The 12605-nt window shown below is 42.9% G+C and overlaps 1 protein-coding gene across 5 annotated transcripts; it reads left to right on the top strand.

Annotated features, from left to right (window-relative positions):
- The first annotated feature begins 1311 nt into the window (after positions 1 to 1311).
- On the top strand, positions 1312 to 12134 carry LOC147615384 (uncharacterized). 5 transcript variants are annotated; one of them, XM_086779479.1, is made up of 4 exons: positions 1312 to 1941; positions 2055 to 2252; positions 10204 to 11017; positions 11137 to 12134. In XM_086779479.1, the coding sequence occupies exons 3-4, from the start codon at positions 10242 to 10244 to the stop codon at positions 11867 to 11869; spliced, it is 1509 nt and encodes a 502-aa protein (XP_086635605.1). In that variant the 5' UTR covers positions 1312 to 1941; positions 2055 to 2252; positions 10204 to 10241; the 3' UTR covers positions 11870 to 12134. The 5 variants fall into 5 exon arrangements, with proteins under 5 accessions (XP_086635605.1, XP_086635606.1, XP_086635603.1 ...); XM_086779480.1 differs by having other exon boundaries at positions 1535 to 1941; positions 10219 to 11017; XM_086779477.1 differs by having other exon boundaries at positions 1588 to 2252; positions 11137 to 11467; positions 11555 to 12134.
- The last annotated feature ends 471 nt before the right edge of the window (positions 12135 to 12605 follow it).

Genomic DNA, 12605 nt, shown 5'->3' with positions numbered 1-12605 from the left:
GAGAGAGAGAGAGAGAGAGAGAGAGAGAGAGAGAGAGAGAGAGATTGCCAAGTGAAAAGAGAGTAGAGAGAGAAACTGCTCGCCTTAAATCCAAGAGGCATTTGCTAAAAATTACTCACCAATAAAATACACTCGGGACGTGGTTGAGACTCATAGTTGTGCTAATTACTTTGCAAGAATGATGACAACAATGGATAATGCTTGTACATGGGAAAGTTAACTATGCTTTTGAGTTAATATTTTTATCTATGGTGAGACTTGAACTAAGCACATCAAAGCACTTGAGGATTACTTTTAAAGATTCTAAAAGAAAAAGTACTTTATGCAAAAGTCGAGTAAGTGCAAGCCCTCTAAGTGTCATTATTTGAATGTATACAAAAATCTTGGATTCTTGGACAAGTTTCGAGTAGATGTAAAAATTGACTAGTTCTTAAAACTATTGCAAAAGTGAAGTCTTTGTATAGTTCTTTTAGATAATATTATAGTGCTCTACATTGAACCAAGAGCATCTCTAGCCCCTACAATCAATTCTAGTCTACAAATGTGAAAAATAATGTAAATCCTCACAATAGGTACTTTGTCCAAATTATGGGTTCATAATTAATAAAATCATACAAAATACGTTGTCTCTCTCATTTTTAAAGGTTATAAAGAGGCACGTGTGAACACATTTGGTTGGAGGATGCTACTTTATCCCTCAAGAACAAGAGAGGGTTCTAAATTAAGAACCTTCTCAATTAAGAACAAGAGAATTTCTTAATTGAGATTCTTGGAATAGTGTGGAGTGACTTTTAAGTGATTTTAATAAGTGATACTTTAAGTATTGACTCCAAGCTATATAAGCGGGTGGATTGCTCATAATTGGTTACCTCTAGTTCCTAGGATATCACGACCCAGATTATGTATTTAGGGACACATTCATAGAGTGGGCTTCGATGGTATGGGACACTTAGGTTTGGGTGATGAACTTGGCTAGTGTAAGTCTAGCCTCAAAACTCAAGGATGCTTTGAATGGAGCTATGGTTGAATGGTGAGCTTGCAAGCTTGGTCTTTTATGTGTATTCTTGTGTAAGATGGTGTTTTGAGGGCTTTCTATGAACTCAAGTTGATCTTTAGATGAAGCGTCTGCTTCATCTAGCTACACAAGACTTGTTGAAGTGAACATGGCACCCTTTTATCATATTCTTGTTTAAACTGCTACTTGGATGTTCGAACACACTAGCTTACACACTTTGGTGGAAAGTACAAGGAATCCGGCAAAGTGGGGGAGACCTCCCTCGTTGGACAAGGAGTATCTTCGATCCATCTGCTAGAGTGAGCTGATTTTTGGACAATCCATCCCCCTAAGGTGATGCCTCATGCAATCATGCAATGGGTTGGGGAATTACTTCACAAAATTAGGCTGCCTCATTTCACAAAATTAGGCTTGTCTTGAGCTATAGAGAAGCGTTTTATTTTCTAGAGCCACGAAAAACAAAATAAAAAAGATAAGAAAACATTTTATTCTATCATAAGAAAATAAAAAAGATACGAAAACATTTTATTCTATCTGCCAAACTGGGGAGTGAATTTTACGCTCAGGTTGGTTGCCGGCTCTCTCCCTCTCTCTCTCTCGTTCTCTCAATCAAGGAATCTTAGTGAGGTCTGCTGGCTTTCTCTCGCTCTTTCTCTGGTCTGCTGGCGCTGTGTGTGTGTGAATGAAGGAATATCCATGGAAACGTTTCAAACATACATTGGTGCAACCATCGATTCTGGCGCGTGGTGCGAGCAGGGCTTGAACATCATGGCGCGAGACTGGTGATGCTCGTGGTGATGGTTGTGGCGCTCATATAGTTCTATCCACGTGCGGCAAGAGTGGTGGTGCAGTGGTGCCTGCACCCAGCCTGCCAGCATACGAGCTCATAAACGCGGCCCAGCCTTCCGCCCCCCAGCCAACGGCAGGCCAGTAGTGTTTTCGACAGGGGGTGTGTGTGTGTGTGTGTGTCTGTGTTTGTGTGTGTTTGGAATGCAGAATATGATGGGGCATGACCATTTGCTGACCACTAAAATTTCAGTATGGTGGGACATAGAGAACTGCCCAGTTCCCAGAAAGGTGGACCCTCATCAGATAGCTCAGAATGTAAGGTCCATACTGCACCATGCCAACTTCAGAGGCCCTGTCACCATCGACGTGTTCGGCGATACGAAGGTCCTGGAGCAGAGAGTGTCGGATGCCCTCTCCAGCACAGGCGTAAACGTTAATCACATCCCAAGTGGGCTTTTCTTTCCCCAGTCTATTTTCAAGTGTTGTTTAACTTGCTTATGGCTATGCCATGTGTGCATTCAAAGTTCCTAAGCAATGCCTTAAGGGTAAAGTGACCCCAATGCCAAGAAAAGATAAGGCTGTGTGTGTGTGTTTGTTTGTGGAGAGAGAGAGAGAGAGAGAGAGAGAGAGAGGATTGTTTTGGCGGAATATGGCCTATGAGACCCAGGCAAAAGTGATACAATGTTTCAGAGTAAAAAGTAAAATTGAGTAAATGTTGATGCACTGTGGTGCTTCTTTGCGGTGAAGCACCTTCTTGATGAAAGCAGTAATAGCAAGAGCCTTTCTTGCTTCTCGAGAGAGAGATTAGTGTCTTAGAGAACTCTTCTTGAGATCCTTTGCATCATGGTGGAACAAGGTAAGGAGGCTTTGTGGCTGCTCAAAAGTCTCTTTGGATCTAGATAGACTGCCTTTATATGTTCTCACCTCCAGTAGAAAAGAGGCCCAGACATAACTGTTCACTGTAATGGTGGAAACTGTTGGAAATTATTTCATCCCCAGATGGACTTTCTAATGCATATTCATGCTTGTATCTGGCTCCATATAAAGCCCTGCATTGGCATATCTTAGCAAAGATTATTCAACATTTTTTCTACCATTTTTGGGTATTTTTAAGGCATTTTATAGAATTTTTTTGCTACAGCCATGTTGTCGGCCTGCAACAGCTGGCCGACCAGCATCTTGAGGTAGTAATTAAGGGCTTGCTTCCTTTTCCCTCAGATCATCTCTCGTTTCAGCTTTTGCAGTGATAGGCAGCATCTACGGGACCTCCCTCATGCTGCTCCACATGATGTACTACCTTTTTTGGTGATATTCAGCAGTGATCTTCTTTTCTCCTTTATGCTTGTTGTCCATATACAGTGTTGTACAATTCTTGCAGCATTTCTTTGTGGGTATCACAACATAGTACCCATTCTTTCATGGTATCAGAGCGGGAAACATCTAGAGGGACCTGCGTTTTCTATTCCCATGCTGCTGTTGACTGTTTACAACATATAGTAGCTGTTCACTAGCTGCGGTTTCTTCATCAGTAACTTGTGTTTTCACTCGGGATTGCCTCAAGTGCTGCAATTTCTTTCTACAGAGCTGCTTTACAGCCTTTACCACTGGAGAGTCATTCTATTCTCTTCTCTTTCTGGTTCCCTCCCACCCCTCTTCTAGTCTTTCTAAAGGAGGCTTGGGCTCTTGGAGGTGATGGCTTTTGGAGATCACCATTCTCCCCTTTTGGGGATTCTCTTCTCTTCCCCTCTCATCCCCTTGGATGAGTATCTTCCTCCTCTTGTGTTGTTCCATGCTGATGCTATTATTGCAGATTTTCTCTCCTCTCTTTCAGAGGAGGATAATGGTTCTTCTACAGAGCAGGTGGAGAGCAGGTGGATGATTTTGTTGAGATATCCTCACATATTCTGGAGCTTCCTACTTTGGTGGTTTCTCTCCTGGTAGTTGCTTCTCCTTCCTATGTTTCAGAGGAGGCATCTTCCACTATCTTGGAGCCTGTTCCTACTTCAAACCTGGCAAATTCAGCTCACTGATGATCAATTTGTTCCAGTGGTTGTTTCATTTCCTTCTTCTTCAGAGGAGGATTCTACTTTGGTCCAGATACTTGTTGCAAATGCAGAGGAGGTATCACATTTTTCGGAGCCATCTATGGTTCCATCTCTTGAGGGCATCTCTCTCCAGATTGATCCTGGTGTTTTGTCTTCAATATCTTCTCGATCTTCTCGTGGCTTCTTCCGAAGACCTTCTCGGTATTCAAATGTACCATATCTTCACGAGCTTTGTGCCTTTTATGAGGAGGTCATTCCTTTAGACCCTTTGGAGGATTTTTTGCAGCGTACCGGACCTAGTCCACCCATCTGGCATTGAAGAGGAGGTGTTGGAAATCATTTCATCCCCAGATGGACTTTCCCATGCATATTCATGCTTGTATCTGGCTCCATATGAAGCATTTTATCTACCATTTTTTGGTATTTTAAAGACATTTTATAGCATTTTTTTGCTACAGCCATACTGTTGGCCTGCTACAGCTGGCTGACCAGCATCCTGAGGTAGTATTTAAGGGCTGGCTCCCTTTTTCCTCAGACCATCTCTGTTTTCAGCTTCTGCAGTGATAGGCAGCATCTACGGGACCTCCCTCATGCTGCTCCACATGATGCACTACCTTTTTTGGTGATATTCAGCAGTGATCTTCTTTTATCCTTTATGCTTGCTGTCCATATACAGTGTTGTACAGTTCTTGTAGCATTTCTTTGTGGACAGCATAGTACCCATTCTTTCAGAAACCACTATTTAGTATAAAAAAAAACTATCTCTGATCTTGTACAAGAGGGGGCATCTCAGTTTGATAATGCGTGCCTTTGACCACCGCGGGTCCCCATACAATCATGTCTCAAATTGCAAGCTATGTGACTGAACTCTGATGTGACCAATGGAAATCCTCATGGTGTATGACATGTGTCTAGGCTTTGTGTAGATGCCCTAGCCTCTGGATGAATCCATCTTTGACAATATGTAGAGTGCGATCCTCATAACAACCCATCTTTGTTGGAAGTCAATCTATGTCTAGAAGATGCATAGTTGAGCGGGGTCTGGTGGAGATCTTGTTTATTAAAATCAAGATTAGGAGCTTCAAGACTATAATGGAAATGTAACCTATGCATGTGAATGCCTATAGATAGGAGCCATCTAGTAATTCCATAATTTGCCAACCGAATAGAGTACAATCCCCAAGAGAGTTAAGTGCAAAAGATCACATTCTATGAGCTTCTTGGAGAATTGTAGAAAGTAAGCTGCAAGTTCAATCTAGATGATCTCATAAAGGACCCCTGATGAGCCTCAAAAGCATATTAATTTGCATTAGCTCAATCTTTTTCCAATCCTTTTTGTCCAGCATATGGATGCTCCAAAAGGGTAACCCATAAATAGCTGCAGGCTGTCACCATTTGGCCACCCAATTGGTCCACCTGTGTTTCTGATTATGTATGTACATTGGACTGACATCCATGGCAGTTGCATATTCCGAGGATTGATGCCATTCATGTGATACTGTGGACTTGGCTTTCCGTTGGGACTTGTGCCTGTGTGTACATGCTCGGAAATGCTTGGAGGATTGGTGTTCCATTGGGTCTGGTACCTCCTGTACTTGCTTGAAGTCTATTTTGGTAAAGTTTCATGAACGGGGATTGTCCATACCAATGCTGCATTGCATAACATCTTTATGTGCTTGCTTGCAATTGAAATTGCATGGTATTTTCATGCTTGCCTGACCAATGTGTAGTTTTGGGTAAGAGACGTCCGCTCGTGAACCGTGTGTGTAACTGTCTGCTCTGACATGGTTATGTGGCATGCGACAAGTGGTAAGTATTGGTCATAAACCTAGCTTTAAGAATTAGCACTAATTTATAAGTGAGTGTGTACACACTTAATTAAGTTTTGGGCGACCAAAACTCACTTATAAGTTATGACCAGCTCTGTGTTCGCACACTTGATGTCTTGAGGTGGACAAAACCCAATGCCCACTGCCCGGACTTTATCCCCTTTGTACAAAGGGAGCAACCGGCCATGTGTTTGCTCTAGCTTACACCACAAGTCACTTGTCCTCTACCTGACACCTAGAGCGGACAACTCACTCTCTTCCCTCTCTCTAGAAGTAGGCGTCTCGTTCATGAGGCTTCTTTGGCTGTATTTTCTGCACTTTCTCCTTCCCAACTCCATATCTAAGCTTGCTAGTTTGTTTTTCAAGCTTCCAAGAGTGTTTCCAGGTGGTGAACACTCTTCCACACACTCTCAATGACTGAAATTCAGCAAAACAGCTCTTATTTTTGTTGTAATTTCTGGTATTTTTGCTGACAACCTTAATTTCAGCCCTCCTTTCTCAAGTTGAACCAAAGGGGAAGCTTTCCCAGGGTTCCCTTCATCCTCTTGAAGACTTTTGTCATGAAGGATTGTGACAAATCGAAGATTTCAAACACCAAACGCTTCCATCGCGAAGACTTCCACTGTCACCAACTCTACTTGCAATTTGGTAAGCTTTGATGCTTAAATATGGAAGCAAGTAGCAGGAGGGAGGAACCGGACTCCATATTCACATACCCTATGTAGTGTTCTCTTGTCCTACGTGCTCTCTTGCAGATTGTTGCTACCATGCGTTGGTGGAACAATAGAGAGCAGATGGTAAGGAATATGGGCACTTGAGAGGGTAGTGTGAGTTGCAAGTCTACACCAACAACTACATTGTTTGCAATACTGTTTTCATATGCATTGGAATGGATATCTAGTCAAAACTGCCCATGACACTATGTACTTGATTCTCCCAAGATCTATATACTTTATTTGAGGATGTTGTAGTATCTAGTCCATACTATGCATAGTGGAGTTGATAGTTATATAGTCTTGTGGATTGACTACCATGAGTATATAACATGCATGTTCCTAAAAGGTGATTTGGGCATGTTCCTGGATTCATCTAGGTATATATATACTTTATTTGAGGGAGGGGTGGGCCGTTCCGGCTCACTGTGTGTCTCTTGTCAATTCAGCAAATTACTTTTTGTATTGAGCATGTTGTACACTAAATCTTGGTGTATTTAAGTGTATTGATTAGCATTGTGTTCAACCAAGTCACATTGGTATCAGAGCATACGGTTCTCTTTCACTTCTATTGTGAAAGACGATAACGCGAACACTAGCTATCTCTACACTTCGAACACTATGGACAGCCATACAGTGAATGTTGGAGATGCTTACACGAGAGGCGGGGACAATGAAATGCATGCTTCCAATGCTATACAGGACGAGCAAACTCATGTGGTGCACATTAGGAAACAGGAACATGTGGGATACCCGTCCCATGGCAAAGAGAAAATGCATGTACGACCGGAAGATCATCGTATTGATCTTGTGCCGGGTCGCTTACCACCTTATAGGCTAGCCTATCGTGTAAGTGCATCCCAAAAAGAGGAGATCATGAAGCAGGTAAATGAGCTTCTTGAGAAGGGTTTGGTTTAGCCAAGCTCTTATTCATATTGTTCACCCGTCCTTTTGGTTCAAAAAGAAGGATGGATCTTTTTGTATGTGTGGATTATAGAGTTTTGAATAAGCTCACCATTAAGAATTGGTTTCTGATTCCACGCATAGACGACATTCTTGACAAGTGGGATGGATCGGCATGCTTTAGCCGGATTGATCTCAAGAGTGGGTATCATCAAGCGAAACCGGCCTTCGGTAGAAACCAAAGTACGGTAGACTAGCCGTCACCCGTTCACTTGTAGTCTAGATATGAAAACAAAAATGATTGGAGCTAGAATGCCCCAGCTCTGAAAATAAAACAACACCTGTTGGCCCCAAAGCTTGGCGCCCCTTGCGGTATTTCTTTATTCAATTTCAAAAATATGTAAGGCTGAGTACAACAAAATCAGCCAAGAGAATACACCTGTATGTCCAATCTGACAGCCTACAATACCTCTCAGCACAGAGGATTCACACACACAGATCTGTGTCTCAAAGCAACACTCTGTGCTTCCCTCTGATCAGCCAAGACTATTCAGCAGGACAGCCTTGAGCATACATCTGGCATATCTCATGCACATGATTCAACAACTCAGCACAACATACATTCACTGTTCAATCTCTGTCTCCACCCTTTTCAATCTGCCATACCCCTCCTCTCACAAGGGACCAGATAGCTCAAATCTGCAACAGACATAAGCCAATGGAAAGAGAGATAGATGAACAAACTCAGAGCTTACCAAAATCTGCTCGTGGAACTGCACCAGAGGAAGTGATTGTTCCAGTCTCTACTTGCAGACTTGTTTCAACAACTTTGCTTCACACGTGTGGGTGTACCTGTCTGTACCTTCCTCTCTGCATCCACTTCAGTGCTGTACCTGACTGTACAGACCATAAAATCTGCAGTGTATCAGTCCGTACAGTTTTCACACGTGTTAGCTTTACACTGGTCAGAAACTAACAGCAGCCGCCTGCTGACTGTACCTATGAACTCAGCCTGCAACTATACTGTCCAGCGCAGCTTGTACCTGAACTGTCCGTACACTGTACCTGCAGTGGTACAGTATTGTACTTGCAGTTGTACTTGTCTGCACAGCCTGTACCAGCAACCAGAACACATCAAGGCCACGATTCTATTTGGGTTGTGGTAGATCGCCTGACAAAAATGGCTAGATGTTTACCGACCCGGAAGACTATTACAGCTACGCAATTAGCACGGCAGTTTATCGAGTAATTGTTTAGATTGTACGGGTTACCGCAGGGCATAGTTAGTGATAGGGACTCTAGTTTACGAGTGGTTTTTGGAAACTTGTTTTTGAGAAGTTGGAAACAACTTTGAATTTGAGTTCCTCAGATCATCCTCAATCTGATGGCTAGACAGAAAGAGTGAATCAGATTTTGGAGGATATGCTTCGAGCATATGTATCCAAAAGACAGAGTTCATGGGAGGATTATCTTCCATGTTAGAATTTGCATATAACAGTACTGAGCATACGAGTACAGGTTTTAGTCCTTTCATGCTTATGTATGGTTTTCAACCTCGATCACCTGTTACAGTGGGATTCTCAGGACTTCAGCATGATGCAGCACGTAATTTTTTGCAAGATATGCAAGAAATGTTACAAGTTGCGAAGGAATCTATTAGAAGTGCTGTAACTCGCGGTGGGTGCCCGGGGGACTAGGGCCTTTGACACACTTGTTGATACCATCAATGCATATTAAAACATTTGAACATGGCCACAACCTTAACACATATCCATCATCACTTTGCATAAAACATAAAGCTGGACAAAACATCCACAAATGCTGAAAATGGAGCTTGCACACGTGACGCCACATAGAGGCCAGAATGCGTTGACCCCCCCCTTGGAGTATTTTATTACCCAAGGAGAATAATATCATGTACAAGCTTTGAGGGCCTTACTCTCCCCATGGGAGATGCCGGATTATCCATATACAAATGCCATAACACAGCCCAACATGAGGCAACCAAGCCGGAACATAGGCGGGCGCCCAAGTGTGGATGCCCGATGACCGGCCAAGAGCCTATAAAAGGGTGGCCAAGGTTAGTCATTAGTCATATAGAGTCTCGCGAGATTTGTGAGAGCTCTATGGTCTGGAGCTTGGATCTAGTGTAGACGTGCACATGCTTTACGCAGCCGAGACTGGCAGCAATCTCGTGGCCCGCAAGGGTAGCTTCGTGGTGGTATGGGACGTCGCGAGGTAGAGATTGGTCGGTACGTCAACCTAGTTAGCTCACCTCGTGGTGGCTCGGAGGGGACAGCCAAGTCTGTGGGCTTGCCCACGGCTGTTATGGTTGGGTGGTGAGTCAGGCCTGTACCCCCTTCTTGTTTGTTTGTTTGTTTGCAGGTTGCGAGTCTCGAACCAGGAGCGTTCTACGAGGAGATCCTTTGGGGTTTTGACATCTATTCAGCATTGTAAATACTTCATGTTAGTAACACATGGTAGATTAGGTCATCTCTCTCTACTATGTATTGAACATGAAGAAGAAGCAATTTGTTTATGGGTTTAAGGCACTAATCGCAATCACTCAATCATAGACATGCTTCCGCAAGCACCCATGTTACAGAAACAATAGAGGGGACTTGGGAGGACTAAGAAACTTCAAAAGGAGAAGTTTAAGTTAATAAATTCGACATAATTCGGAATGTTTGGAATGTGGCATTTGGAAAGGAAGGGGTTGTAGACTTCATCCTGTGTTCAGTAAGTGTTCATGTATGTTTCAACTTCATCTCTGCTCTTCATGGTCACTTGCTCATTTCTGACACCTGTCGTGCAGAAACTTGTTAACTTTATACCTTTCTCTATGAGTTGTTAATCATATAGAGAGTTGTCAGATGTTGGTTCAGTTTGTGAATCTAATCTGTTAATAGGTGGCAAGGATGCAGCTGATAAAGCCATATTGGTGGCCATGTTATTCTGGGCCTTGGATAATCCACCTCCTGCACATATGCTTCTAATCTCAGGTGATGGTGACTTTGCTAATGCCTTGCACCGCCTTCGACTCAAAGGCTATAATGTGCTTTTAGCACGGCCTGATCAACCTATTAAACCAGCCCTTCTTGGGGCTGCAAGCAGCGTCTGGTACTGGACATCGGTAGTAAATGGACAGACATCTGATTCAGGATCACCTGAGAAGAGGTCACAACAGTCAAAAAAGTCTCCTTATGACGAATCATCAGCTATGTCAGCTCCTGTGAATGCAGCGACTTCCTACCCTACACATGTTCAACCTTCCTTACCTGGAAAGCTTGATCCTGATGGCTGTCAAAGCCCTTTTACATCCTCTGATGCAAAGACCACTACACTGACTCACTTGTTACCACTTGAGGACCTTGAACAGGAGATGGTGGATCCCCTCCTGGACAAGATTAAGAAGGCTTTGAGGGCATTAAAACAGGATGGTCTAATGCCCACAGAGGAGAACTTGCAATACTGTTTGCGATATTGGGATGAGCAAGTCCATGTCAAGCATTTCCTCTACAAAGCAATAGAGATGCAAGAAATTACAGCGGTAGATGTGTACCCTGGAAGCTATAAAGTGTTTCTACCCTTCAACACTAGACTTTGGGGTTGTGTCAGCGTAAATGACATGCAACATGACTACCCCAATGACATATGGGTGGATTTTTGCCGCTTCTTCTGTTGTGCCAAGAATCGGGAGTTGTTTGTGAAGTCACATAGCAGGTATGCAGGCAAGCTATTTTTGAGCTCAAAATTCTTGTTCTAGTTAAATTGCTGATTTGAATTGTTTTGTTGGCATTTTTTTAATCAAAGCTAAGCACTTGAGGTTCAAAACCGTGCAGGTATGAAGCAGCTCATATTCTGAAGGACACCGGTCCAACCAGAATCCAACTTCTTTCTATAGGCCAAGTTATTCACTTGCTTAACCAATCTATACGAAAAAGAAAGTGGCTCAGCATTCATGGGGAAGACTGGTCTTCACTGACTATAGATTTGCTCCCTATTATGGCTTTTGCTGAGGAGGCCAGTATCCTTGGCAAAAAGGCAGGCATTTGTCAGACTAAAGAAGATTCATCAGCATGTGTTCTAGATCAAAGACACTGCAATTCATCCAAAAAACGGATAGTTTTTAGTAAGCTAAGGGCTTGGCTCATTGAAACTTCAAGAAACAAGGTTGATTATGACATTTCCTTGATACCAAAAGATTTTGAGCTTGCCACTGGTATATATCTTGACCAACAGAAACTTGGCTACTCGCAGCTGCTGCACCTCATCCAAGAATTTTCAGATGTTGTTTGTGTGAAAGTTGTTAGAGAAGGCCTCAGAGTGCTGTGTCCTATTTCGAAAGGAGAAGGCAACTCCAAATCTGCTGCATGCAGGAAAGCTGTAATAGAAAATTGTATTGGCAATTCATCCAAACAAGCATCAAGTTGTTCCCAACCTGTTGCAAAGGAGCATTTGAAGATGGTGAGGGAACCTGCTGTTAGCACAGCCAAAGAAACATCAAGGGTTTGGAAACCTGCTACAGTGCAGAGAATGGATAGTACTACAGCTAAGGTCAACTTCAAGCATTAGTTTTGGGCCAGCTGCTGGCAGGGATTTCCAAGCCTGAACATATTATATGTACGCTATTTCTGAACAATGCTTTATATCATATGGAGTTGAAGCAATGGAAAAATCTATGTAACATAAGAGTTCTCATTGGAGCAGTGCAACAGTTGTATCTACTGTAAGAGGATACGTTGATGCAGTTTTTTTGGAAACCCATTTCTCTATGTTCTGTCTGGGAGCTAGCACAATTATGTTAGATATGAAGTTGTAATGTACATATGTTGGTCTAGAATGTTGCTGTACACTCAGCTTTTGTTGGCCAAGATTGTCGACGTAGTTTGAAATCTATCTAATCAACCGAGGCATGTGGGCAGTCATACAAGGCCCCACACCTGCTAAAAAGGGAAAGCTGTTCGTGAAGATACGTGGGGAGAGATCCAGAAGAACAAAGGTGTCGAAAAAGGAAAGAGAAGGCGTGAGTTCAAAGATATCGAGCGGGAAATATTTTTTTGAAGGAAAGGTCAGAAAAAGTCATCACTTTGGATTTTGGGCTTCGGCTGAGGGTCACGGGACACACACACACAGTGACACAGACGGACAGTGAGAGCGGGAGAGTGGAGAGCTGTGCGTGTATGAATGAGACATAGGGTTAGCACATTCAATCCAGTAGAGGAAAAAAGCTTAAAGGACTCTGCTTGAATCTTGTAACTTGTTATCTTGCTCACTAGTTGATGAGAAGTGAGCATCTTCATGTTACTTT

The sequence above is a fragment of the Cibotium barometz genome, chromosome 40 (genome assembly GCF_041138505.1).
Source record: "Cibotium barometz isolate CiBa-2024 chromosome 40, ASM4113850v1, whole genome shotgun sequence".
NCBI classification, from domain to species: domain Eukaryota; kingdom Viridiplantae; phylum Streptophyta; class Polypodiopsida; order Cyatheales; family Cibotiaceae; genus Cibotium; species Cibotium barometz.
This window is presented reverse-complemented; position numbering and strand designations above follow the sequence as displayed.

Bases quoted from the DNA above. Each gene is read 5' to 3' on its own strand.
- LOC147615384 (XM_086779475.1), top strand. From the start codon at position 2,006: ATGCAGAATATGATGGGGCATGACCATTTGCTGACCACTAAAATTTCA. The intron at 2,253-10,203 runs GTGGGCTTTTCT...ATCTGTTAATAG, and splicing joins AAACGTTAATCACATCCCAA to GTGGCAAGGATGCAGCTGAT. The intron at 11,018-11,136 runs GTATGCAGGCAA...AAAACCGTGCAG, and splicing joins TTTGTGAAGTCACATAGCAG to GTATGAAGCAGCTCATATTC.